At 44.1% G+C, this 26,083-nt stretch overlaps 1 protein-coding gene across 1 annotated transcript in view; it reads left to right on the top strand.

The window, feature by feature from the left end:
• Positions 1-519: 519 nt before the first annotated feature.
• MAP2K1 (mitogen-activated protein kinase kinase 1) overlaps positions 520-26,083 on the top strand; it is a 32,151-nt gene continuing 6,587 nt past the window's right edge. The window contains exons 1-6 of the mRNA XM_017830329.1: positions 520-792; positions 14,780-14,990; positions 16,796-16,942; positions 20,112-20,189; positions 20,723-20,774; positions 25,707-25,831. Of these exons, the coding sequence (XP_017685818.1) occupies positions 713-792; positions 14,780-14,990; positions 16,796-16,942; positions 20,112-20,189; positions 20,723-20,774; positions 25,707-25,831 (693 nt within the window). The 5' untranslated portion in view covers positions 520-712. The remainder of the gene's footprint in view (positions 793-14,779; positions 14,991-16,795; positions 16,943-20,111; positions 20,190-20,722; positions 20,775-25,706; positions 25,832-26,083) is intronic.

Genomic DNA, 26,083 nt, shown 5'->3' with positions numbered 1-26,083 from the left:
TACAACACGTTCGAGGTTCTTTATAAGTCACCCTTGTACTTAGGTGGGATATACGACTGCTCAAGACACCTGCTCATTTCTAGCATGAATTTTAACATCTGAAGATCATAGATTCCCAGACTGAGTTGGGTTGGAAACGACTTTAAAGACCAGCTCGTTCCAGCCCTAATTCCATGGGCAGAGACACCTTCCACTATCTCAGGTTGCTCCAAGCCCCGTTCAACCTGGCCTTGGACACTTCCAGGGATGGGGCAGCCACAGCTTCTCCGGGCAGCCTGTGCCAGGGCCTCCCGCCGGTCAAGGGAGGATTTTGTTGCCAACACCGCGCCTCACCCCGCGCACAGGACGCTGAGGGCGCACTGAGGGCAGCGCTTCCCCGCGGCTTCACCTCGCGCCGTGCGCATGCGCCCTCCCCCCGCGCGTGCGCGGTGCGGTGGCGGTCGGCGCGCGCCGGCGCGGTCCCGGCCGGGCACATCCCGCTCCCGCTCCCGCTCCCGCTCCCCAGCCCCATCCCGGGCAGTGCCGCCGGAGCCGCGGAGCGCTCGGAGCGGGCGCCGCGCTCCCACACCCGCACACGCCGCCTCCCGCAAGCCCGCGGGGGCAGCGCCGCCCGAGGGACACCCGGCGCGTTCCCCGCCGCAGGAAGTGGCCGGTCCCGCCCGGAGCGGGGCCGCGGCCGCCCCGCCCGCCCCCGCGCCCCGCGCGCCGCAAGATGCCGAAGAAGAAGCCCGGGCCGATCCAGCTGAACCCCGCTCCCGATGGATCCGCCGTGAACGGCACCAGCTCTGCCGAGTGAGTGTGGCCGGGGGGCGCGGGCCGGGCGCGGGGCGGGCTGCGGGGCTGCCCAGCACTGCCCGCGTTACCCCAGGAACATCCCGGTTATCCGTCCCGATCCCCGCGCGGTCCCCCCTGCGTGGTACCTGCTCGGAGCCTCCGCTGCCGACTGAAGGGATGGTGCTGTCGGCCATAAACAAACTTCTGTCACATACGCGAGGTGGAAAAAAAAACCCAGTGGGAAAACAGAGGGAAACTTGAATAACTCTTCTCTCCTAGTCTCTAATGGTGTCTGCTCAATTCTTAGCTTGTATAATTACCCAGTGAGCGCCAAATTACACGTTTCCAGCAGCATATTTCATCAACGCGCGTGTGGGAGAAATTACATTGGAAACCGCAGATTTGTAGAGAAGGTGTTTTTGTTTTGTTTTCCCTCTGTCCTTGGCGTTAAACCAAACAATCGCGAGTTGCAGTAAATCTGTTTTTCGGTGATTAACATGTGCTGGGGACGGCAGGGAGAGTGTGTGTGTGGAGGGGGAAAAGCCTCCGAGGTCTGCTGGGTGCGATACAAACATGACGCTGTAGATGTGGGAAGGTCTGAGCTGATCGTGGGGACGCTTCTGCGGGAGAAAATACCGAATATTGGACTGCTACATGTTGCTGATGAACCTGTGTTACATGTTGCCTGTTGGTGAGCGGGGTGGGCTCAGTCGTGCGGATAAAGCTCCAGCACCCGAGGTGCTGTGGAAGGTTTTAGTTTGGGGTTAACAGGTCAGCGTTCACACCTTGATTTTTGGACTGAGGTGTTGGGCTGGCTCTTCACTGAACCGTGAAACAAAGCTGTGGCTTAGAGGAGCAGATTCCTGTCCCTGTATGGTCAGTTCGGTGTCCTCTGGGATGTGTAAACTGAGCTCCGATGTGCTGAGGTACCACCCTGACGGAGGGACGGGAGGCAGGATTGCAGGGAGATGTTCAAGTCCAGGGCTTTAAAGTGCACTGCAAGTGTCGTTGCTCATTTTCGGGCAGGCTCAGAGCTCATTAAACCACCCAAACGTCTTAAAAAAAAACCCCGACCAAAACCAACCCAACCACAGCAGAAATGTAACCCCAAAAATGAGCCAACACCCCCCAAAAAATAAAAAATTCAGCATCTAGCAGCTCCAGCTGTGACCTTTCTAGCAAACTCTTTTGATGATTAACTGAGAGATGAGCTGTTTAAAAACTGTTCTTTGGCAGGAGTTGCTGATTGTATCTAAGCATTATGATCTGAATATTATGCAGCTTTTGTTCTGGATTGACAGGGGGAAAATACTCATATTTTATGCTTGCCTGTGTAGCATTTTCCAGTTGATTTTCTTCAAGGCAGTTGGGGATGTGTTGATTTAGTCTTCAGGGATCCCTTTGCATACCAGTTTTGTTCTATAGAATAAATCTGATAAGCCAATCACTTGCTGATTGTGGTACCTGAGGTTAATCACCTCGCTGGCAATATATTAAATATCCTATCTCTTCCCTCAAGGAGTGTCATTAATTTTAAATTGCATTTCCATGTCTAATACTCATTTACCTGTTGGAAACCTTTGGAGACACACGGGAGTGTTGAGTCTTGTTTGCACAGATGAGCTGTCCTGCCTCATTTTCTGCTCAGTGTGTTGATCTGGCTGGGGGGTGTGTGTCTCCCAGACTTCTTTGTCATATGGAAGCTCTTATAAGCTTTTGCCAGGCTTAGGGATGTCCTGTATTGTTAAAAGAAGTAGCTTAGTGAAAGTAAATTCAGCAGCCACTTGTCCTATAAACAGCCAGGATTAATTAATCCTGGAAATATCCCCTCGTCCTGCTAATATTGAACCCCCACTGGGAAAGATCTCAAACAGCAAGGAATAGTTGCATGAGAATTTGAAAATGTCGTTGGGATTAAGTTGAAAACAGTTTTGTTTTTTGTTTCCTTCATGTGTGAGGTTGTTTATTTTTTTGCCCCCTCTCCTGCTCTGTGCTTTCCCCCTGAATTCCATGATGGAGGTGTTTGTGCACCGTCCAGCATTCCAAGTATTCCGTGCATCCCTGAGCTGCCGTATTAGCACTTCCTAAAGCTCTGTGCCTGCCTCCATGGAATTTTGGCTGTGTGAGAGCCTCCTTTGCTTCCCCCATGTACAAACCTGTCCTTTTGCAAACGCTTCCCCGCTCCTCGGGGACGAGAAAGAATGGGAAGAGCTCGAATGACTTGGCCGAGGGACAGGAAGATTCCGAGCGAGGCGATGAAATTCCTGCCTGGGAGTGCGCGAAGGACCCAAATATCCCGGAGGAAGGAAGTTATTCAGGCCCAAAGGCAACGTTGGCACAAACCCAAAGGGATGTGGATGTGCTTCAGCCAGGGTAGTTCCACACTGGAATTTAGAGACTGTCACAGGGGGAAGGTTCTGTAACTCATTAACGCTTTTAGGAATGAACCCGTCTGATCCTGGGACTTCCTGGCACAAAGGAAGGGGACAGGGAGGAAATGAAAGCAGGGCCTGGATGATTCAGGATGTCCTGCTTTCCATTCGTGTCCTGTCCTCTCTCTCATCCTTATTTGGTGATGGGGACTCCTTGACTGGAGTTGGACAAACTCACAGGGCTGTGAGAAGTGGGCAGGAGGCCTGGGTCTCATGTGCATGATTTTATCCTCATTTTTATTTCTTTTTCTCTCTTTTCTCTCTTTTTTAAAAAACTTTTCCTGGCAAGGTAGTCTAAAGGAGAGTTAGGGACACTTACAATTTAAATATACATTTAATGACTAAATTTTATACATATATATATATATATGAGGAATATAGAATAATATAATACAGTATAATATACAATAATATAATATATAATAATATATAATATAATATATGAGGAATATATATCTATATACACACATATATATGCACACACATTTAATATGCAATATATAATATAAACGTATGCAATATATAATATAAATGTATGCAACATATAATATACATATAATATATATTCACACACACACACATTTAATGAATACACAATTTAATGAAGATTTCCTGATGTTTTTCTCTGGCAACAGATTTTATTTGTTAAAAACTAAATTAAGCTATTTAAACTAATATATTAAATAAACTATTTAAACTAATATATCCAACTAAAAACAAAGTTAAACTGTTTGTGGAGGATGTTGTGGTTTTCTCTGGGGCCTCCCAAATCCCCGGCTCTGCCCTGTTGGACAATGGAGACAACTTCAGGAAAGGTTTTCCTGTGCCTTGAGCTTCACTTCTGGTTTTTGACACTTCCCACGGAGAGAGCTGGACTTTGCTGCTGCTCCCGAGCCCTGTGTTCCTTCAGCTCATCAAAACCCAAGCTGACACTGCCCAGCTGCAGCTTTAATTTCATTCTGGTACTTCTGAGAGCTGCACATTTATAATTGTGCAGAGGTTCTGCACAGGACACAGGGGGAAAAAAAAACCAACAACCAAACCTGAAATAAAATTGATCGAAGGAATAGTGTTTGGGCTGAACGAGCTGGGGTGGTTTAAGGTCTAAATAACCAAAAAACAAAAAAAAAACCCCAGAACAAATCTCCACTTTATGTTCCTTTCAAACTTCTGGCTCCCCGTGGCTTTGAACATCTGGCAGTTGTCACCCAATTCTTGTTTCTCTAAAGCCCCAGAAGTTGAAGTAGAAACTCTGGAAAGAGGCAGGTTTTGAGGTGATGCCACTTTCTGTATTGCAACAGGTTTTTTTGTTCAGAAAGATATTTATGTTGTTTATGTCAATCTTTAATTGCATCTTTAAAAGAAAAAAAAAAGCCAAAGGGAAGGGTCATATTTACAACAAGAAATCTGATATAAAATGCCAGGGAAGATAAGTACAAGTAGGTTTTGAGCTTGCTGTGCATAGGCCACTAAATGCCAGATAAGGAAGCCTTAAATAAGATTTTATATCTTAAATCAGATTTTATATTAAGGTACATAATTTAGGTGTTTGTTTTGGTTTTGTTTGTTTATTTTTTTTTTTTTGCTTGTTTTTGCTGTTTATTCTGGTTAAAATGCATTTAAAGAAGCCCCTGAATGGCTGGTGGGACCTCTGAGTGCAACTGCCTGGGTTTGGTGGGCAAAGAAGAGTTTGGGGATTGTGCAGAACCGGTTTGAACTTCAATTTGCATCGTAATTTGCAAAAGAAGCAGTTACTTTCTAACTGTGCATCCTGCAGTCCTCGTGTTTTTCAGTATCTTTTTCAAGAGAATTTCAGTTTGGGCTCTGTGGGAGTAGGAGGGACTCTCATGTCCCCTCAGCTGTGGGGTTTCTGGTTTGGTTTTTATGGTCTTTAAGGTTCCACTGGGGGCTTTTTCCCAGTGGATCTCGTTCCAAGAGGATTTGTCCTCCATGGAGTGATTTTTTTTGGTCAGTTTTCTTGGATGTGAGCTTAGATGAAATAAAAAGCAGCTTTTCAGGGTTGTTAATTTTAGTGGTTGCTGGGTCACTTCTGCCTTGCTTCAGAGGGAAATTTTTGCTTCAGGGGGGATTTTTTCTTTGCTGTTATTTGATTTTTTTCTCCCCGTGGAATTCCTTGGATTTCAGGGGAGCCCTTTGTGCCTGTGTGGAGTGTTCTGGAGGATTAAACCCTGGACTTTTATGACTGGTCTGCCTGGATTGCAGTTGCATTCAATATGTACATAGAATTACTGCAAGCTTGTAAATATTTAAGAAAAAATTAGAAACTTTCTCTTTTTTTAATCCCCTACTCGTGAAGGATTAGCCAAGCTTCCAAATACATGTGATATGAGAGATATTTTGGATTAAAATATACTCCTGCCCAGCTTTCTCTTTTAATGTGCATGAGCCTTCACTGAATTAGAACCAGCATTTTAATGTTACTTAAGTAAACTAATAGAACACGTGATCTCTTCTAATAAAATAATGAAAAGTGAGAGCCTGCAGCACTTCCCTGGCTTCTTGTATTATTTCTGGATGAGTGTGCTGAGAAAAACAAGTGTACACCACTAGGACAGGAACTAATGCAAGTGGCACGTTGACCTGGGCTGGTTTAGGCAGGTTTTAGGTGGCAATTATGGATGTAGGGAACATTTTAAGGCATTTAATACTGTCTTGTTGTGTTCTGACAGTCATATTTAAGCATGGTGATGGTAATGGAGGAATATTTTAGTTATTATGTTGTGTATTTATTTTTTTTTTAAACTGGTTTAGGAGAGTTAAATAAAAACCAGGCGTAAAAACGAATGTTGGGGAGGGAAGTGCAGCTGTAATTGTGGATCCAGCTGCTTTTCTTGTCCCTGGAGCTGATTCTGCAGATAGTCAGAGGTGTGATTTCACAACGGAGGTTGTGCAAGATCCTGCTCCTTCTGCAAAGTCCCGTCCCCTCCTTGCTGGAGCTGCTTTTCTGGCACCAGCTCTCCCTGAGTCAGACGGGGATGCTCCTGGCTCAGGACTCACCCTCCAGAGAAGCCCAGATGGATTTTTGGGGGTCTGTCCTCTTGTTCTCACAGCAGCACTGGTGGATTTATCCAGGGAAATAATCCTGCTGGAAATGGGCTGTAGTTCGAGTTAATTTTTCAGTGGGTTCCTTGGGAATGACTGGAATGGCTCAGGGCAGGACAAGGCAGAGCCACCTCCTCTGGCAGGAGCCCAGGCCTTTGCAGGATGAAGTGACTGTACATTCCCAGCCCGAGAGACACTGCTGAGAAATATGGAAATTCAGTAATTACAGCCATTTCTGAGCAGCACATCTTTTAATTGAATAGTCTCAAGTCTTTGTCTCAAGAGGAAGGAATTACCTGTGAGACCTTCCAGTCTTATCCATGGCCAAAAAAAGAGTTTACCTTGTCCCTCTCAACCCCAACATGTAGTTGAATTATTTATGGGTAAAACAACAGTGCTGCTGTTGTTAACCTGGGAAAAGGGTCTTTGCTTTAGCATGTTTTTTCATGTTTAAAAAAACAAACATGAAAATTGTGGGGAATTTACACCAGACAGGACAGTTATTAGAGTGGGTTTTGACTAAATATTTCAGTGTGTACAGGAGAAACATTCTGCAATTACCTGAGGGAGGAATTTTCTGTTCTCTATTATAAACCTTTAGGTAGTTTGTTCCCTTTCAATTCTTAAATTCTAAATTTTCCAGTTAGAAAGCCCCTCCTGCTTTTTTTTTTCCGTGTTACCCCTTTTACAGCTGCATGTGTTCTCCCCCCATTGCCCTGGGGGTTGACTGGGCTTTTTACTGTGGAAATTCCACTTCCAAAACACAAAAATGTCTCCTGGAAGAAGCAACATTTGCTGGCAACACCGTTTTCCAGGTGTCTGGATATTTGGGGGTCGGGTTCTTTCTTCCAAAGACTTTTTAAATTTCTTTCTTTCCTTTTTTTTGAGGAAGCAATGGATTTCTTTCTCTGTGCGTTGCTAGAAATTAGTAATCAGATGATTCCAGCTTTGATATGTGTTCAATATTACTCAGACAAAATCTTGATTACACTTTGGAACAAATGCACGGGGCTTCCTGCCAGTTGGTGCCCACGGGAACTGAACAACTGGGAAAGGCTAATTCAGTGCTCAGCATCTCTTGGCAAACAGCTGGTTGAGGAGCCCTTGGCATCCTGAGTCTTGTCTGAGCAAAAGGAGAGTGGATTCCAGCAGAACTCCTCCCTCCTGGCAGCTGGGGACCTGCACTGAGCCTCCCCCCAGGAATCCAGCAGCAGGAAGGATCCAGTGGTGTCCAGGACTGGGCAAGGGATGCCAAAGGAGGAGTCAGGGTGGAAGCAGATTATTTCACTGAGAACTGGGATGGAGATATTCCAGCAGTGTGCGATTCTTTGGATGAACGAGTATCTTCTTCAAAAATCTCCTTATGGCTCTTTGAAACAAACCCTTGAAACTTCCTGGCAACTCTTCTTTCTTCCTCCCAGTGTTTTGGACAGCTCAGCATTGTTCTCTGCTTTTCCAGAACTTTTTTTTTTTTTTTCAGCGTGGTGGGAAGATGAGTCAGCAGGTTACAGAATACATTATTTTGGGAGAAAATGTTCTGTCTGGGTATATCTACACAAATCTAGATGTGTGTGCCTTTACATGGGAATGTTTCTGTGTGTGTTGGGACAGAGTTGAGTGAAAGGTATTAATTTCTTCCACTCAAAGGCTGTGCTGAGGGATGTTCTGTGTTATGCAATCCATCCTTTTAAAACACAGGCAAGGATCTAAACCAGCAATCCCTGGCTTTCTCAGAATCCCAGTTATGGGTTTTTTTTGGTGTTTTCTTTAGCCCATTCTGGCAGTTTCCTTTCCCAGTCCCTGGTCAGGGGATTGTGGCTCTGGATGGAGTTTGTGCTGCTCCCAGCTCAGCCCTTGCACAGGAGAGGCTCAGTTCTAATCCTGGCCTTGAAAACTGATCCTGTAACTTCATCTCTTTTATTATTGTCGTGTCTCTCAAAGGCTGTGTAACTACCACAGGAGAGAGCTGGGAGGTAATGTTACCATTGCTGTTGAATGTATTTATCCTTTGGTCCTGTTGTTATATTTGACTCCTAGTTCAGAGACATAAAATGATGGAAGTGCAGGGATTGGGTGAATACCTTGTGTCAGCTCTTAATCAGGATTTATAATTCTGTGTATCCTCAGAGCTGTGTTTTACATTCCTGAGAAGTTCATTTTTCAGTCCATAAGGAAATGTTGATTGCCCCATGGTTCCTTTATCCTGATGATTTCCAGTGCAGGCTGGAAAAAATCAATGGTGAAAGAAAGATGGAAAACTTGCATTTCTGGTTCTGGAGATTTGGCTCTTGAATTTCTTGACTTGAGATGACCAAGTTGATTCGGAGCAAACTTTGAATGCAATGCTCCAGCAAGTCCTGAGGAAGCCTTTTAACTCAGGAAAAAAAACCCCACCCCCCTGGTTGCATTGTTAAACACAGAGCTCTGTGTGCCAAGGGGGTGCCCAAGCCTTGCTGGCACCTCCTGCTGCCACCCAGGATAACGGGCTGCAGTTCCAAGGGATGGCTGGGAACAGCTGCCAAAAAACCTGGTGGGAAGAGGCACCCAGGGCATGAATGTGACATTTGTGCCACTCTGGGCCACTGCTGGCATTGGGGACTTTACTCCCTGGTGAGCTCTGTCTTCAATTCACATGTGTTTGTTGGCTTAGTTAAGGAAAAACAGTCCAAAATATTTCATGGAGTAGTGGTTGGGCCAAAGAAAAAGAGAGGGAGGCTTAAAGCAAAGATTCTTCCCCAACAGCTCAGCCTGGAAGGAGTTTTTGAAGCTCGGATGTCGTGTTGGTTGGAGACTCAACGGGAGACTTGAAGTCGTGTCACGTATTTTGTTCTTTAAAATACACGCCTTCAGCTTTAGAAAAATGTGGATTTCCATTGAATTAGGGCAGCAGGAGACTCTTCTGGGCAGAGCAGTGCTTTTCTAACAGTTTTGTTTTGCATGCCTTTTACTAAGAAATAGATGTTAATCAAGTGTCTGACTCTGGCTGGGCCGTTCTCTTCTCTGCTGGTGTTAAACCTCACGCTGTGCCCAGCTGAGTCTGTGCAGGGTAGAACTGGATGGTGGGTTAGATATTGGATATTAGGAAAAAATTCTTTACTATGAGGGTGGGGAGGCCCTGGCACAGGTTGCCCAGAGAAGTTGTGGCTGCCCCATCCCTGGAAGTTTCCAAGGCCAGGTTGGACGGGGCTTGGAGCAACCTGGGCTAGTGGAAGATGTCCCTCAGGGGGTGGAATGGGATGATCTTTCAGCTCCCTTCCAACCCAACCCAGTCTGGGAATCTGTGATGTCCAGATGTTAAAATTCATGCTAGAAATGAGCAGGTGCCTTTGGCAGTAGTATATCCCACCTAAGTACAAAGGTAATTTATAAAGAACCTCAAACATGTTGCAAGGACTGTAAATAAGCAGGAGTTGCTGTTTTTCCAAAACAGACTCCTTTGCGTTTAAAGGGAATTTGGATCTTTTGGAGATGTTGCTTTAACTGCAAGTTTTATGGGGCTGCCCCAGATTCAGCCCAGACATTCACCTGTGCACTGAGCCGTGAGACTTGTGGAATTCCATTTATTTTCCATGTGATTCTGTGAAGTGTTCTTGGTTCAAGGAGAAGTTTCCTAGGAATTTGTCTTGTTGCCCGGGTTTGGCACAGTCACGTAACATAGTAGTGTGTGTTCTCCAAACCACACTGTGTCTTCATGTTCCTAATGCTTAATTTCAGCTCCCTGATAGAGGTTGTTCATGGAAATTATGTAGTGAAGTGCCTGCTTTGTTCTCTGAATTGACAGTTGTGTGGGCTTGGGGAAAGCATTACTGTCACTGTTCTGGAAAACAACCCCCAAGCCTGTATCCTCATGCGACAGGAGATCTGAAAGTGAAAGTACTTCTTGATGCTTTCACTCACTGCTAATTGTTCAGCTTGCAAAACTGATAGTAATGGCTTGGAACAGATATTTGACAAATTACTGTTAAAAACTGTCAGGTTTTTTTTTCCTCCCCAGCACCACATTTTTCTTCTCTCTCTCAACTAGACTTTGGAGCTGAGTTACTGCTTTGCTGTAGCCTTTAGGGTTGAGTGTGTGATTAACTTTTCACTAATAGGAATTAAAAAAAAAAACCTCTTAGGGATGGAGTATTATATAAATTCAGGATTTATTTTCTGGGTTTTTTAATGCCATTATGTACCAGCAGACTAAAGGCAGCATTTCTCTTCTCGTTACTGGTTCAAAGAGAGCAAATATGCTCTAACACATTGGTGTGTCTCCTCCAGGAGTGTTTTCCTCAGTGCTGAGGTGGCTGTCCCCAAAATCAGGAACTGAGAAACCTCCTCCTGGCCTTCTGCCCGTGTTTGTGTGCAGGGTGAGGTTTGCTCATGATCCCAACTCCCTCCCCTGTCCCTGCAGTGCCCGTGTGTGACGTGCACGTTTACAGTGGTCAGAAATCAGGGGGGTTTGATGCTTAAAAAGAAAGCCTGAAAAAAAATCTACAATCAAACTTAAAGGGACCAGTATGATGGGCTCAAAAAGTGACCTGGTAAAGGATTGGTGTTTGTGACATGCCTTGTCCATCCAGGAGTTTGTGGATAAGACCCCGTGCACCTCTGGGACGCAGAGGATGGGATGGTCAGAGCAGGACTAACTCCAGGTCTTGCTGTGCATTTACTGCCTCTTGCTGGTTTTGCTACCCAGGATTCTTTTTCCTGAGCATCCACCTCTGGCCACTGTCAGAAGGTGAGGGACTGGGGGAGGTGACATGATTCAAAGGTCCCAGATGAGCTTCCATACAGGTGAGGTGGCCCAAAGCTCCCAAGATCCCACACTGATTCTCCTTGGGAAACCTTCCTCACCTCCACCAGCTGGCTGGATGTGTGTTCCCCCAGGATTTCAGATGGGCAGGAATGGAGGTGAGGTTTCCTTGCACACCCCAGGGGTTGTTTTGGGAAGGTGTGGTGTGTCTGTGTGCTCTGAGTGCTGCTCTGCCTTCTCTAAACCCGTGAGGTGACAGAAGTGACCTGGAGGCCATGGCTCCCTCAGTACTTCCTTGGCTCTGGCAGCATTTCCTTGAGGTGATGTTGACTTCAGGATCCTCCCTGGTCAAGTGTGGGTGGAGATAATTCCTCCTTTGGGGCACCTGGTACCTGGTGCTGCACTTGGAGGAGGGAAAGGAACAACCAGCTCCCCTAAAAACTTGCCCCGAGTGTGTATTTTTTTTAACTTCCCATTTCGTGTGGCAGAGGGAGATCTGGCAGTCATTGTGTCTGAAGACACTGCACTTTCTCAGAGGTGTTGTGTGCTGGCTGTACAACATGTTTATGCATTTCTGCTGCTGAGCAAGGACGTATTTACTGATGGTGTTTGTGAGATTGCACTGTTTCTGTAACAAATGGGGAGAACAGCCCTGACCTCCCCGTGCCTTCATCCCTCTGATCCCACTGGGAAAGCTGGATCCCATCCCCAGTGCAGCATGTTTGGTGTGTGCTTGGCTTCCAAACTGGGAGCAATAAATTAAATGCTGACCTACTGCTGGCACAGAGGAGCCCTGAGCTGGTTTGATGATCTCCTGCTTTGATGGATCCCTGGCAAAGGCTCGGGGCCTTGACAGGGAAAAACACAACTCCAGGACTGCAGCAGGTAATGGGGATGAATTTTAATGGGAATCTTTGTCTCTGAATAAAAGTTTTATAGAAGATTAAGTGACTCCTGGTGCTCCTTCTGGAGGCACACAGGAGTGTGCTGCTGCTTTTAGCTGCCAAAGCTTCCTGAACGTTTTCGTGGTGTCCTGGTGATGAACTGACCTGAGTGTTCCCTCTTCTCTATTTTGTGTGTGCTTTCATTCAATTTGTGAAACTCGATATGAAACGATTTCTTTATCCACCTCTTTGTGCTTTACACTGCAAATTGTGATGTTTTTAGGGGAGGGTCCAAATAACAGTCCTGGGTACCAGTCACAGGGAGTGCTCTTAGAGCAGTTTGAGTTAAAAACTGAAACCTGTGAATTCCTGCCTCCTGGAAATACTCAGAGATTATTGCCACCACCAATTTTGATGACAGAAGTACTCTTTTTACTTATCTGTTTACATTTGAAATTGATTAATATTTAGTGCTTCAAGCAAAGGACCAGAATGAAAAAAAAATCAATTCTTTCCTCGTGTCTGTCATTCAGGTGTCATAAAACTAATTCTAGTTATATTCTTATCATAAAAACCAACTGGAGAAACTATAGTTGCATTCTGAATAGTGATTCTGACAATGCATTTATTGGGTTAATACCTTTCACAAAAAGCCTTCAGACTGATTTACTTTGCAGTTAAAGAATTGGTCCTGAAAATCTCAGGTGAGATCTGAGAATTTCTTTGCTCATCACCACGAGTAATGAAGGTTTTACCACGAGAGCTCAGAACATTCTGGTCATTTTTGCAGGTGGCCAAACTCTACATGGAGAAACCTGGTGTACTGAAATCCATGGAATCGATACTTTCCCATCATCGAGCCTTTGGAATCTCTTGGCTGGTGTTTGAGCAGGGACCCCAACAATAATTAACACTTTCAAGCAAGGAAATGCTTATTTTTAGTGAATGCCAAGATTGAAACGGGCAATTTATTAAAAAAAAGAAGCTTTATCCAGACAAACATGAGACTAAAGAGATGTTATAAATGCTCCCCCAGCCCATTTTTTTGTTGGTGAAGCAGCAGCATGAGGAGTGTTTTGTTCCATCACACCAGCACTGTCTGCTCCAAGTCATGTGCTCGAGCATCTCTGTGTTGTCTCCAAGGCCAGAAACCCCCTTGTGCTTCAGAGAAAAACTGAACAGTTGTTTTCTTGAAAGCACAGCGAGAAAAGCCTCGTTTCATCCTGGTTCTGTGTCTCTGGATTTTTATTTTTCCAAATGGGCAGCCCTGCCTTCCTGAGTAATCCCTAAAACGACAGCAAGTTCCTCCTCAAAACTTGTAAATGATGACAAAGGTGTGAGTTCTGTCTCTCACAGCAGTGAGAAGATCTAAGGTAAAATATGGAGTTTGTGTCCAGCACTCGTTGGTCTGGAATTTATTGTAGGAAAGTCAGGGCTGCTCAGCTTTGCTTCAGTTTTGATCCTGTGATCCCAGTGTGAGGAGAGCTGGTTGAGCTCTGTCCTGGGAAAGACACACTTCACTTGCACTTCAGGCTGGGATTTGTTGCTTCACTGGGAGCATTTGAGGGGCAAAAATAACCCAGTGATTGATCTTTCAGGTTTGCATTTTTTTTTTTTTATTTCAAAAATGTGTCTCTTTCTTAATGCTTGATCTTTGAAACAGAGTCTGTAAGTCAGACTAACTTGGATATTCCTTTGAGCCCTGCTTATCTCCACGGGGGAATTTCTCATCATGGATTTCTGGGATAATTCTTGTATGATTATAAAGGTATAAAGCCTGCTATTGTTCTGTCTTTCAGTGGAGTCTGGGGTTTATTCATCATTGTTTCTTGGAGAATCAACCTGACCAGCACCTCCCTGGGTGTCCCTTTGTACAACATGGTTTGAAGTTAACATTAAAATTATAAAATCATAAAATCATAATTTATAATTATAAAATTATAAATAGAAATAGTTTTCTTGATTACTGCTGAAATTTAGTTTAACTTTTTAATGGGAAGTAATTTAGGCTCTGAAGAAGTGGATTCTTTCCCTCAAGTTTTTCATCCTAGCAACACTGTATTCCCTGGGAATGTTGCATTAAATTTGACAAAGCAAAACAGGTATTTGCTGTTAAATATTTACTCTTGCAGCAAGTTATAGTTGCAGTTGGAAGCAGGAAGTTTGAAGCTGTCATACTGGAGTGAAGTGTTTCCATAGGAACTGAACTTATTAAAATCTTCCTGGAAAACTGAACTTGTGTTTGTAGTCCCAAATTTAACTGCTGTTAAAAGTTTTGTACTTCTGTTTTGTATTGCTTAATGATGTTAAAACTGGGTTTCCAGCAGATGTGCCCTTAAACAGAAGGAAAAATAAGCTTAAAAACCTTTGGGCAAAGACTTCCATGTTTTTAGTGACTGTGTTTTTAATGAGTTTGTGTTTGGCTGTGCTTGATGACTTTTTTTACTAAATAAGAAGCTTCTGAACGAATTATTAGTTCTGTAGTTACGTGAAAATCAGTAGATAAAACGTTTACCAAACCCTGTAGGAAATTACAACACAACCTTGAGAACACACAGCTAAAAATAGCCCGGAGTGCTGTGCAGGGATTCAGGAGCTCAGCTCAGAAATGCAGAGTCATTAAGGCAGTTCTGGAGGGAGTGAAAACTCCACGTGGATTTGGACAGAACCTCAGGGATGGGGAAACTGGATATCACGTGTTTGTCATTGCTTTCTCTGAAATAAAACACTGTTTGTTTAAATCAGGACGTCTCATGGTCCTAAATAAGATATTGAGGTGCAAAAATCTGGTGGATTTAATATCTGACCTCAGTGCTCCGTTGCTCTTCCTCCAGCACTGCTGGGTAAGCTCAGCTTAATAATCCTGCTGTCCTTTCTCTCTGGTGCAGGACGAATTTGGAAGCCCTTCAGAAGAAGCTGGAGGAGCTGGAGCTGGATGAGCAGCAGCGCAAGCGCCTCGAAGCCTTCCTGACCCAGAAACAGAAGGTGGGGGAGCTGAAGGATGATGACTTCGAGAAGATCAGCGAGCTGGGAGCAGGGAATGGTGGTGTGGTCTTCAAAGTGTCCCACAAACCTTCTGGGCTCATCATGGCAAGGAAGGTGAGGGCCTCAAAACCAGCAGCGTGGGGACGGTGTTTGTTAAGGAGGCTCTGAGATACAGGGGCTTTAGCTGGAGAAGTAAGTGGTGTTGACACAGAAATGACTATTTAGTGCCTCCTTTCAGAGAATTTGATGTGTTTCCAAAAGTAGGAAAGGTTGCACTTCCTTATCTTACCTAAATTTCCCAGTTTTTCGGGAATAGTGTCCCATGTGTTAGTCATGAAAGGGTGGGCATTTGTCCCTCCTCCCCTTCTTTCCCTTCTTTCCCTTCTTTCCCTTCTTTCCCTTCTTTCCCTTCTTTCCCTTCTTTCCCTTCTTTCCCTTCTTTCCCTTCTTTCCCTCTTCCCCTTCTTCCCCTTCTTCCCCTTCTTCCCCTTCTTCCCCTTCTTCCCCTTCTTCCCCCTCTTCCCCCTCTTCCCCCCTCTCTTTTCCCTGGAGTAGAAGGCCTAAAAGAAGTTACTGGAAGTCATAAATTAGGGAAAAGTGACAATGTTCTGCAAGTTTAGAGGAATGGCAAAGCTGTCACCTGACTTAAGAGCTTCCTTCTCAGTCACAGACCAGAAGTGGGCTCTGGATGATGCTGGAGTAAAAGAGAACTCAAAAAAAAATGGGAATGAGAGAATGCATTGGAGTTCAGTGCCATCTCCTGTTGTGTAGTTCCATCATGGGGAGCAGAGTTCTGTCCTTGGGGTGGGATATTTTTCAGTGCTTCAGCCTCGTGCTTTCCAACCTGGAGCAGTTGGGACCTGCTTTGTAGGAGAACTGAGATTTTAAATTTTTATTTTGTAGCTGAAATAGCTGGATGTTTTAGTTCCCATTTTATTTATGTGAGAAGCTTTCACTTCCTCTCAGGATCTCTGGGAGCAAAATGCAGTGCAAAGGATAAAGCACAGGTCACCCTCATCCCAGGTCCCATTGTTATGCTGCACTGAGAACTTCTTTTTTTTTTTTTTTTTTTTTTTGAGAAGTTAAAGATTTCAAATGTTTATTTTTAAGAGGGATACATTGCTGACTTTGAGAATAAACCATCCTCAGGACACGCTTTGAAGAGAAGCAAAGAAAAAAAGCCCAATTCTGAGGTGTGAGAATTACAAAATATACAAGTCACTGAGGTTTTCTTGATCTAAATCGATTTAATTGATTTTTTTTTTTCCCCACCTGCTGTGGGTTTAACAGGAAATTTTGCCCAAGTTCATTCATATTTGATGGAGCTGGTTGCTGAATTGCAATTCTCTTTGATACATCAACTAAAATTTTATTTTTGTAATGGCTCTTAATCTTTCATAAAAGAAACACACTTCTTGTATTGTGTGAGATGAACAGTCTGGTGGAAGGAAGTGTTGAGGAGGTTTTTAACTGGGGGTTCAGCCCATTCCTTCCACTAATGCTTTGCAAACACCTGTAAAGACATTTTTCAGCTGCTTCCGAGTCCGTGCATCTTTGACACCTTTCCTTAGGGAAATGTGCTGGAACAAAAAAGTTTCTGATGGAGAGGTATTCTGTGAAAAGAAGGTGAAATCCATGCCTTTTCTTGGGTGCTGGTGTTCCAGCTTTGTTGTGGCAGGCTGTAAAGAAGGTGGAATTCCTGCATTTTTGTAGGTGCTGGTGCTCTGACTTTGTTGTGGTGGGTAAAAAAACAAGGATGGGTGATTTTACAGTTAAATTGTAGAGTAATTCCAGTTGGAAGGGGCCTCTGGAGGGCATGAAATCCAACCTTCCCAGAGTCAGAGGTGTTGAAAACCTGTTCCTCGGGGAGGGCACTTGGCCCCTGTGACAATAATAACAAAGAGTGGGTTGTTTCCCAGTTGATCCACCTGGAAATCAAGCCGGCCATCAGGAACCAGATCATCCGGGAGCTGCAGGTCCTGCACGAGTGCAACTCCCCCTACATCGTGGGCTTTTATGGGGCCTTCTACAGCGATGGGGAGATCTCCATCTGCATGGAGCACATGGTGAGTCCATCAAAGTTCATCAGTGCGGGGAGTTTTTAGCCTCCTTTCGGATAAAAGGTTGGATGAGATCTTACATTGTCACTTTTTGTACTTATCTGTGCGTTGTTCCCTCAGAAATGTGTCTGAGCTGGGTAATTAGCAGCCCATTAGTGTAAAAACCCGGGTGTCACAGCGCTGAGGGGACAGTGCTTGAGAGGGACCTTTCTGCTCCAATAAAGAATGAATTCTGGGCTTTGGGTTTGCTCTGCAAAGCTGAGCTTGGGATTGCTGGGATTTGTTTTACCCCCTTCTCCAGTCCCTGCTCATCTGCAGAAGTCGAAGCTGTACAAGTGTAGCCTCCCTTTATCCATGTTTTTCTATATTTCAAAATATTTACCCAATTCTCCTACTTAAACACTTGTTCTGATTTAGATTCACATTGTTTTTTGTGCAGAATGGACCAGATAACTTCTAGTTTTTTCTTATTTAGATGAATCCACGTTGCCAGGATTTGTTTTATCCCTGTCTCCAGTCCCTGCTCATCTGCAGAAGTCGAAGCTGTACAAGTGTAGCCTCCCTTTATCCATGTTTTTCTATATTTCAAAATATTTACCCAATTCTGCTACTTAAACACTTGTTCTGATTTGGATTCACATTGTTTTTTGTGCAGAATGGACCAGATAACTTCTAATTTTTTTTTCTTACTAAGATAAATCCGTATTTTGTCCTTTTTTTTTTTAAATTCCCCAGAAAATGCAAACACAGAGGACGGTGAGCAAGCCCAGAAGGATCTTACACAACTTTTTTAACGCCAAAAAATATTTTTAACCGTGCTTCATTTTAATACAAAGTACACATTCTTCTCGACATCTGTTTGCCTTTCTCCAGCCATATGGAGCCAAACATGAAAAGTAAATTCTCTGTAATTAAAGGGCAGCCAGATCTGTTGCCTCCCTTGCTCTGCGGAGCTTTTTAACCCTGTGAAACACAACACATCTGCAGATCTTTTTATTTTTTTTTGTCCCTTTGAAAAAAAAAAAACCCAACAAACCTGTTTCTTTGGAGGGGAGCTGTATCTTTTTGGTGGAAAGTACATGTGATTGTTTTAGTGCTTCTGTGGCCTCTCAGAATTTTTAGAAGGAATCGATGGTTGCTTAGGAACGAGCGCTCACGATCCCGTTCCGAGGCGTGTGAGAGCCAAGGGAAGGTGTGCATCCCCCAAAACACAAATCCCTGCTGGGAGCTGGGAAGAGTCAGGGCTCTCAAAATTGTGGAGAATGCTGAAAAGCAGGAAGATAGATGTTAAAACTGGCTGAAATTCATGAAGTGTCACGGACGTGCACGTCTGCGGTCGGTCAAAGTGAACAAGGAGAGAGATGGTGGTGGGGTGTGATTAGAGGGAGAAATAAAAGGCCTTAAAGAAATCAATTTATTTAATTCATTTAATTAACAGGAGTGACCAGTGCTTGCAAATTCCAGGGAATAATGTATCTGACAGGGAATATCATATATCTGACAGTAAATACATTTCAGTTTACAAGAAGGCAGCGTGAAAGCTGGTGGTTCAGGGCTGGATCTAAGTCAGACTGGAGAGGTGATTTTACACATAGGACAACGGATCACCGAGTTCTAAATTTATTTAAATTTAGATTATTTGAACTGTAGTCTTAATTAAGCCATTAAGCTTAATGCAGATGATTGGGTGGAAGTTTTTGGGCTCTCCTTTTGGAGAAAAGCTGGGATGAACATCTCCACTGTCTTATTTTTGCACGGATCTCTCTCAGTCGTTACCGCTCAGAAATCGTATTTTTAGCCTTGGGTTACAAAACAGAAGTAGGGATGGGAACAAAAAGTTGGAGGTGGAAAAGGCATGGAACTTGAGTGTTTGATATTTTTAGGTGCCTAAATTCCAGATCAATGCCTGACTTTGCTGAGCAGCAGGGATTTAACAGGCAAGAGGAGTGGAGGCTGCTCCTCAAAGACACTGAAGGTTCAATTGTGTTCAGCCTCGGTGGGGGGAAAAGGTGGTTTTTTTTCCTGTACAAAATCCTTGTTAATACACCAGTGTCTCAGCAGAGACAGCTGTCCAGAAATTCAGGCTGCTTTTACAAGACATTTATATAGATGTTTTTTTCTGCTGGTGTATTTTTAATCGAGTGTGGAGTGTGTGGGTGTGTTTTTTTACAAAAATACATGATCAAATAAGTATTTATATACTTCCCTCCTCATAAGAGTTTTTTAGTCCTCTAATAATAAAACTTCACATTCCAGTTTTTTTGCTGTACATGCTTAAATGGTGGTGAGAACTCCAAAGGATGGGAAAAGGCAGAATGCAATTGCTTTCCCCAGCTGGGTTTTTATCCTGAGTACTGGGAGTTATCCAGTGCTGACCCAGACAAGAGGATGTTGTTTTAAATTTGAAAAATAACTTTCTGATTTCTTCTTTGGTTGTGCCTCCTCTGCTCAGGAGAGTCTGGACCTTCTGCACGAGCCTATTGTTGAATCAGTTGCTAAAAATAAATAGCATTTTTTTTTCCATTTTTCCTTCTGCAAAGCTCTTGGCAACAGTGGGATATATTTGCCTTTGCTCTGTGTGTGTGTGTGTGTGTGTGTGTGTGTGTGTGCAGTCAGTTTATTTAATCCAATAAACAAGGCCATCACTTACCATGGAACTTTAAACCCATTTATTCCAGTTTTGGTTCTTTCTGTGCCCAACCACGTTGCCAGAGTCACCCTGCACACGCAGAACTAAGAGGTGTAGCATCTCCTGATTTTCAGGAAGAGAGCTCTGTCTTTTCCAGTGGCATGAGTTTTCATCCCCATTAATCAGAATCCATGGAATCTTCTCTTTTGGAGGGGAGAGTTACAGGAACCTATAGAATTCCTGCTCGGTCGGAGCTGTCTGTGGACAGAGATCCAAACCACGGAAATGCTCCGTGGAAGAGCATTGTGTGCAGTGTTTATTTGAGGGGATGTTGTTAGTGACCAAATGTTTGTTTAAAATAAACATAAAACTGGCTCATTCCTCCCGGGGAGTGATTTATTGGGGTCAGATGTGAACCGTGACGGCGTTAAATCAAACGTGAAGAGCTTCTCTTTCTGAACATGGTTAGGTTTGGGTCTGTGGTCCTGTTTGAGATGTTTGAGAGTAATTTAATTGAAGCTTGACCAGTCAAATATTTGTCCTTAGGATGGTGGCTCCTTGGATCAAGTACTGAAAAAGGCTGGGAGAATTCCAGAGCAGATCCTGGGCAAAGTCAGCATCGCGGTGAGTGTGTCCAGCCATCCCAAAGGCTGGACTGGGGGGCTTTGTTCCCAGGGCCACAGCCACGAGGGCACCTCTTCAGGATGAGGGAGAGGGCAATATTCCCAGATTTCTTTTAAGAAGCATCTTTGTCCATGTCACTGTTTGGTAGCTCAGGGCACTGGGAAGATGAACGTGGGGTTTGCTTTGGGAATGATTCCCTTGGGTTTGCTTTGATTCTCTGCTTTTGGATCAGCTGATCCAAAAAATTCAAAAATTCAGTAAGAACTGAATTAATACTTCCTGAAAAAATTTGGAATGTTACCTTTTCATATCTGTTCTGCAACAAGCTCTGTGTCTAAAACTTCCAGGAAGGGGTTGGTTGACTGTTTTTCTAGTCTGGGCTGGAGGCACAAATTAAAACTCAGTGTTGATTTGCAGTGATTACATTTTGGGATTTCTGTGAAGTTGCATTCAATTGGAATTCTTCTAGGGAAAATCATGCAATCAGCTCTTCTGCTTCCTAAATTAAATTCTTTTATTTTATTTGCCTTTAGGTAATAAAAGGACTCACATATCTGAGAGAAAAGCATAAAATAATGCACAGAGGTGAGATAAAAGTTGATGTGGTAACTTTTCTTGAATTTATGTTTTTACTTGAGATAAATTGCAGCTTTGTTTTTGTTCTTTATAGTTCAAAATAACTTTGGTTCAGAGGGTTTTTCTTGGGTAATGTAAGGCAACCTTTTAGTTTTAAATCCAAATCTCTTACCATGACTGTTGTGTATCTTCAACATCTGTCTTACTGCACTTTCTCTGGGTTCATAATCTGGGCTTAAACCTCTGTTCCTGTGTTATATGTGCACACAGAATTTCTGTCTCTGTTTGAAACTGCTTGCAATTAAAACCTCTGACCTAAAATTCATCTGACTGTTAAACATTCCTGATTGCCATTAAAACTTTTCAAAGAAGTCCCTATTTCTCCCAGCTGTCTTACACTCACAGGCTGTTTAGAGACATCTGTCCTGCAGAATTGCATCTTTTTTATACTTTTAAACCATTTTAAAAGCGTGGTGAAGCTCTGTAAAAGGGGACTGTTGCTTCTCCTGGGTCTTTAGTTACTTAAAAATCGATATATTTGATTATTTTCTGCTTATAGATGCCCTTTATTAAAATCCAGCTCTTTTATTAATCTACTGGATGTTCCATTAAAGAAAAATGACACTTGGGAAGGTAACAAAAGCATTATTGGTGCTGTGGGTGTCAGTGGAAGGCTGGAGATGGAGCAGTCCATGTTTGTGCTCGTATGTGCAGACCCACCAGCTGCTGGGGGAGGTTTGGACCATCTGAGATGGATCCTCAGAGCATAAAAATATCTTCAGCAGACATTAATGTGTCTGAGCTTACATTTGTTGCCCAGCCCAAAAGGAGTAATTAGCACTCCTGCCTCGTACAAGCTGTTGTGGGATCACCTTACACCGTGTTTATTACACATTCCTGGTTTAAAAAACCCCCAGACAATCCAATATAGCTCTGGTCTGGAGCAAGGAGGCTGGAGGTGGACTCTGCAAAGATTTCTGATGGTAGTTGTAAAGTCATTTGTCTGTTCAGAGCACGAGGGAGACTCCTGGGAAAGAGATCATGTTATTTTAGGGAATCCTGGCAGAGTTCCTGCTGTGCCTTGTGGTTCTCACCTCAGCCACAGCAGTGCTTTGTCACTGTGTTGGTTGGTTGTTCTTGCTCAGCAGAGGCAGCAATTATTATTTATTTATTTCTAACCAGTTTTACTGTCTCTAAATCTGATAAATCCAAACTGAAGCCCTCCTGACCTTGTGGAAGTGCAGCTTCACCTCTCAGTCTTTGCTCCATCAGAGGTTACACTTCAGGTTCATGGATCAGCAGAAGTTCCTCTTCTACATTTCTTCCAAAGTGACTGGGTTGAGTGTGCCCTGCAGTGTAAAATTCCATGTACACGTGGTGATTTTTATTCTTCCAGCTCAGTTTTCTGCCTTTGATCTGTCCCCCAGTGTGTCTGTGCTCCAGGCTGCCCTTCCTGCAGTGCTTGGAGCCCCCCACAAATAAGTTGTGGTGCAGGTGAAGCTTTTTCTGGCAGTTCCACTTTTCCAAACTGCCTCTTCCTTGAATCCCAGCTGAAAAAAAAAAAAAAAAAATTAGTGCTGGCAAAAGCACTTTCCTCCTGCTCTGTGTCAGCATTATTTTGGTGACCCAGCTCTAATAATTGCAGGTGCTTTGCTTTCTCTGGCTTTGCCACAGCACTGCTCTGACAGGGTGTGAACATCATCTCACAGGGGCTGTTTGTTCTCACTCCTCCACCCCTGGGGAAAAATGTGTGACTTGGTGGGCTCGGTGTAGTAAGATTTGGTTGGGTTTGTGCTGTGGGGAGAGTGGGTGGCTTAAAAACCAAGAGACGTCCCCGTGAAACATGAGAACACAGGGCCAAACAATCTGTTCTGAAATCTGAAGAGAGCAGGGCTTGGGAGAGCTGGTTTTCAGGGAGGAATTCATCCTGTTATTATGTTTTGTTGTGTGGCAACATCAGCCAGTTTGTAATATTGAGCTTAAACTGCTTCCACCACAGGTGTGCCCTGGAGTGGCTGTGAGGAAAAGGGTTCAGTGGTGATGGCAGGCAGCTCAAGGAAGGAGTTATTGGGGCTTACTGAAACAGGAATGGAAAATATAGTCCTTTTATAGAGTGTTAGTTCATCTGGAGTGCCCTGCTTTGTGTTCTGGGCTGTGAACAGGCTTGATAGAACTCACAAACCCTCAGAAAGCCAAACTGGTGGGACACAAAGGCCCAGGGAGGGAAGGGGCAAGGAGAGGGACTGTGCTGGATATTTTCATATCATCTCCTGTTCTGTTAAATGAGGACATTTGTGGTCCTGGCTGGAGTGAAATCCTCTCTGGGAATTCTCTTTTTGCACAAGAACTGCTTTGTGAGGTTTCTGAACCCCGGGGTAGGAGGTGCCACCCAGCAGGGAGGTGTCAGGGCTCTGTTCCAGGGGGTCAGTTCACAGTATTCCCATGAGATCCTGCCTTGGGATGTGGCAATTCCTTGGAGGATCCCAGTAATGTGCTGCAATTCCCATGGCTGGTGTGTGTCCTCAGTGTCTCACTGCTCAGTGACTGGTGCACAGGGAATTCTTGCCTGAGGGTGTGACAATGTCCAGGGCCACCTTTCAGAGCTGGGTTTGTGCCCGTGGGGGAGAGCAGAGGGTACAAACCTCTTCCAAGAGAGATCTCAAGACATTCTGGAAGTTTCTTTGTATCAGCTACCTTCCTTTTCAGTGCCAGGTATCCCTCCTTCTGGTCTGGTGGAGGAATTCTCTAGAATTCTCTAGAAATCTCTTCCTGACTTGTCTAGGCTGATACATGAAATTTCTTTAATTTTCTTTAAAACTTAAATACTTACATAACACACTTTGTGTTCCTGTTGTCATTTTTCTCCCAAGTGCCAGCACGGATTTTGCAGGATGCCTTGGCATTCCCGTTCTTCTGGCAATACAAATCTTTGGTTTCCAGAGAAACTGCTCAAGTGCTCAGAGGCTCCTTGGAATTAAAATAGCAGAGGTGCTACATTTAGAGGGGTGGGAAGGCAGCAGCCTCCCAAACATCACTCTGATCCCACTGCCTGGGGAGAGTGGAAATACTCCAGGGAAGTGAAGCTTTGTGCAGAAATGCAGGGAGGAGACACTTTGCTGTGCTGTTGTGAGAGGGGCAGCCTGGCTTTAGCACCTGGAGGAACACCGAGGGTAAAAGTGGTGTCATCACATCCCAGGTGGATTCCAAACCACCTAAAAACCAGAATGTTGTTTGGGTCACTGGCAGGGGAATGTTAATGATCTTTTTTTGTCATTTAATTATGAAGTATTAATGAACTCTGGAGATTAAAGGGAGGATTCACCTCTTTGTTCTCAGCAGAACCCGTAGATGTGCACTGAGGAGCAGCACAAATCTGGGATTTGTCCAGGCTCTGCTGTGCTTCCAGAGTATTTTGTAAACGTTTTCCACCTTGTTTTTGCAGAGAGCTTTAGGTGCAGATTCCTGTGCAGCTGGGAATGTCTAAGCTCTGCTGCCTCCTTCCCTGCACCATCTGCTTGGGCTCTGTGTTTGTGTCTGTTCTTTTTCTTTTCTTGTTTTCCCCTCCTGCTGGAATTTAACTGGTAGGTGAAGCTCCTGGACTTGCTGCCTGTCCTGCAGCTGAGGAAATCATCCCAGCACACGTCCCTGTGCCTGGACAGCTTCAGTTCCCTGGGAAAGGAACATCAGGGACCAGAAAATGGAGCCACACTTCCCAAAAGTTCCAACTACTCAAACTTCGTGTTGCTCCTTAAAAGGGGACTGGGGGGAGAAACAGCTGAAATAGAGTTTTATCCTCATTTCCAATCCCTGTGGATCTTGGTCAGTGGGGCAGAACCTCCTGCATGGAGATCTTTCCCAGTGAGGAGGAGTCCTGTTTCCAGAGCCATCCCACTGACACCACAAAGGAAGGTCAGTCACTGAACTGAAAACCACTTGGGAAAGCAAATAAAAACGTGCTGCACACTGTGGATTTCTGGATCTGCTCAGAAGGGAAATTATGATTCTCTTTCTTCAAAACGAATCTATAATTCCTTTTTTTTCTGTAGCACTGCTTTGCCTCTGTGGGCTGTTGGTTGCTTATTTTGATAATGGGTTGGTAATGACCAGCTAAGCAGTGAGATACATTTAAAAAAACCATCTTGCAGCTATGAAAGAAACACTAAACACTTGTTCCCTGTACCTTGGCATTCACAAAGAGCTGTTATTAGTTGCTTGGCTACCAGTGACCCTTATTAAATTTCCATTTAGGAAAAAAAGTGATGAATTCGAAGTCGTGAGGGGGGGTTTTGTGGCAGGAAAACCTGAAAGTGTTTTAAATACACGTTTTCAGTGATAGGAAAATTATTTTTTCAGAGCTTTAAAAAAACAAAACAAAACAAACACGCCAAAAACCCCCGAAAACCAAACAAAACAGCAAACAAACAACCATCACCACCCCAAAAAACCCAAAGCCAGAACACACTCCAGGGAGTGTTTTGCTATAGATATGAAGGGATGATAGTGTGACTGCTGTAGTTCACTGACCTTTGTAAATTAAATATGTGGGGCCTCTTTATTGATCATTTCTAGGCAAAGGAGCATCCTTCAAGAGGAGTTATGCTGTCATACACTTATTTATCTCAGAGGAGATAATTTATCTGCAAAGAGATTTTACATGCCCAGACCTAATATGTAAAAGCCAGGAAACGGGGTGAAATCAAAAAACTAATAACTTTTGTGTAAATTCAAATATTTTTGTTTATCTGTACTTAGAGAGTCTGGGAGGGAACCAAATCTCTCCTCTGCTCATTCCCAGGGAAGGGACAGAATTGTGTCATAGAAGGGAAACAAGGGGAGACACAGAATTCTCTCCTCTCCTGTCGCTTTTATTGTCAAATTCCCATTTTATCTCTTGTGAATATAAATCATCCATTTGTTTGTTTGTTTGTTTGTTTTTTCCAGATGTTAAACCCTCTAACATTTTGGTAAACTCTCGAGGTGAAATCAAGCTCTGTGACTTTGGTGTCAGTGGACAGCTGATAGATTCCATGGCAAACTCCTTCGTTGGCACTCGCTCCTACATGTCTGTAAGTGCAGATTTTACAGCTTTCAGGGTGTTATGGTGGAGTTATCAAACTCCTGGTGATCAGACAAGATCCCAACTGGTGCTGTTCCTGCTGCTGCTCATAGTTCAGCACTTCCTGCATTCCAGGAGTATTCCAGTGTCACATCAGACTGTGTGTGTGGGGAGAGCTGTTGCAAGAAAAGCCACGAACTTGGGATATTTATAACCCTCCAAAAGAGCTGCAACTGTGTCTGCATTCCAGAATCCAATTGTT

This window comes from Lepidothrix coronata, unplaced genomic scaffold, assembly GCF_001604755.1.
Source record: "Lepidothrix coronata isolate B3197 unplaced genomic scaffold, Lepidothrix_coronata-1.0 Scaffold176, whole genome shotgun sequence".
Lineage (NCBI taxonomy): Eukaryota > Metazoa > Chordata > Aves > Passeriformes > Pipridae > Lepidothrix > Lepidothrix coronata.
The sequence above is the reverse complement of the archived record's forward strand: the minus strand, read 5'-3'. Positions and strand labels throughout refer to the sequence as shown.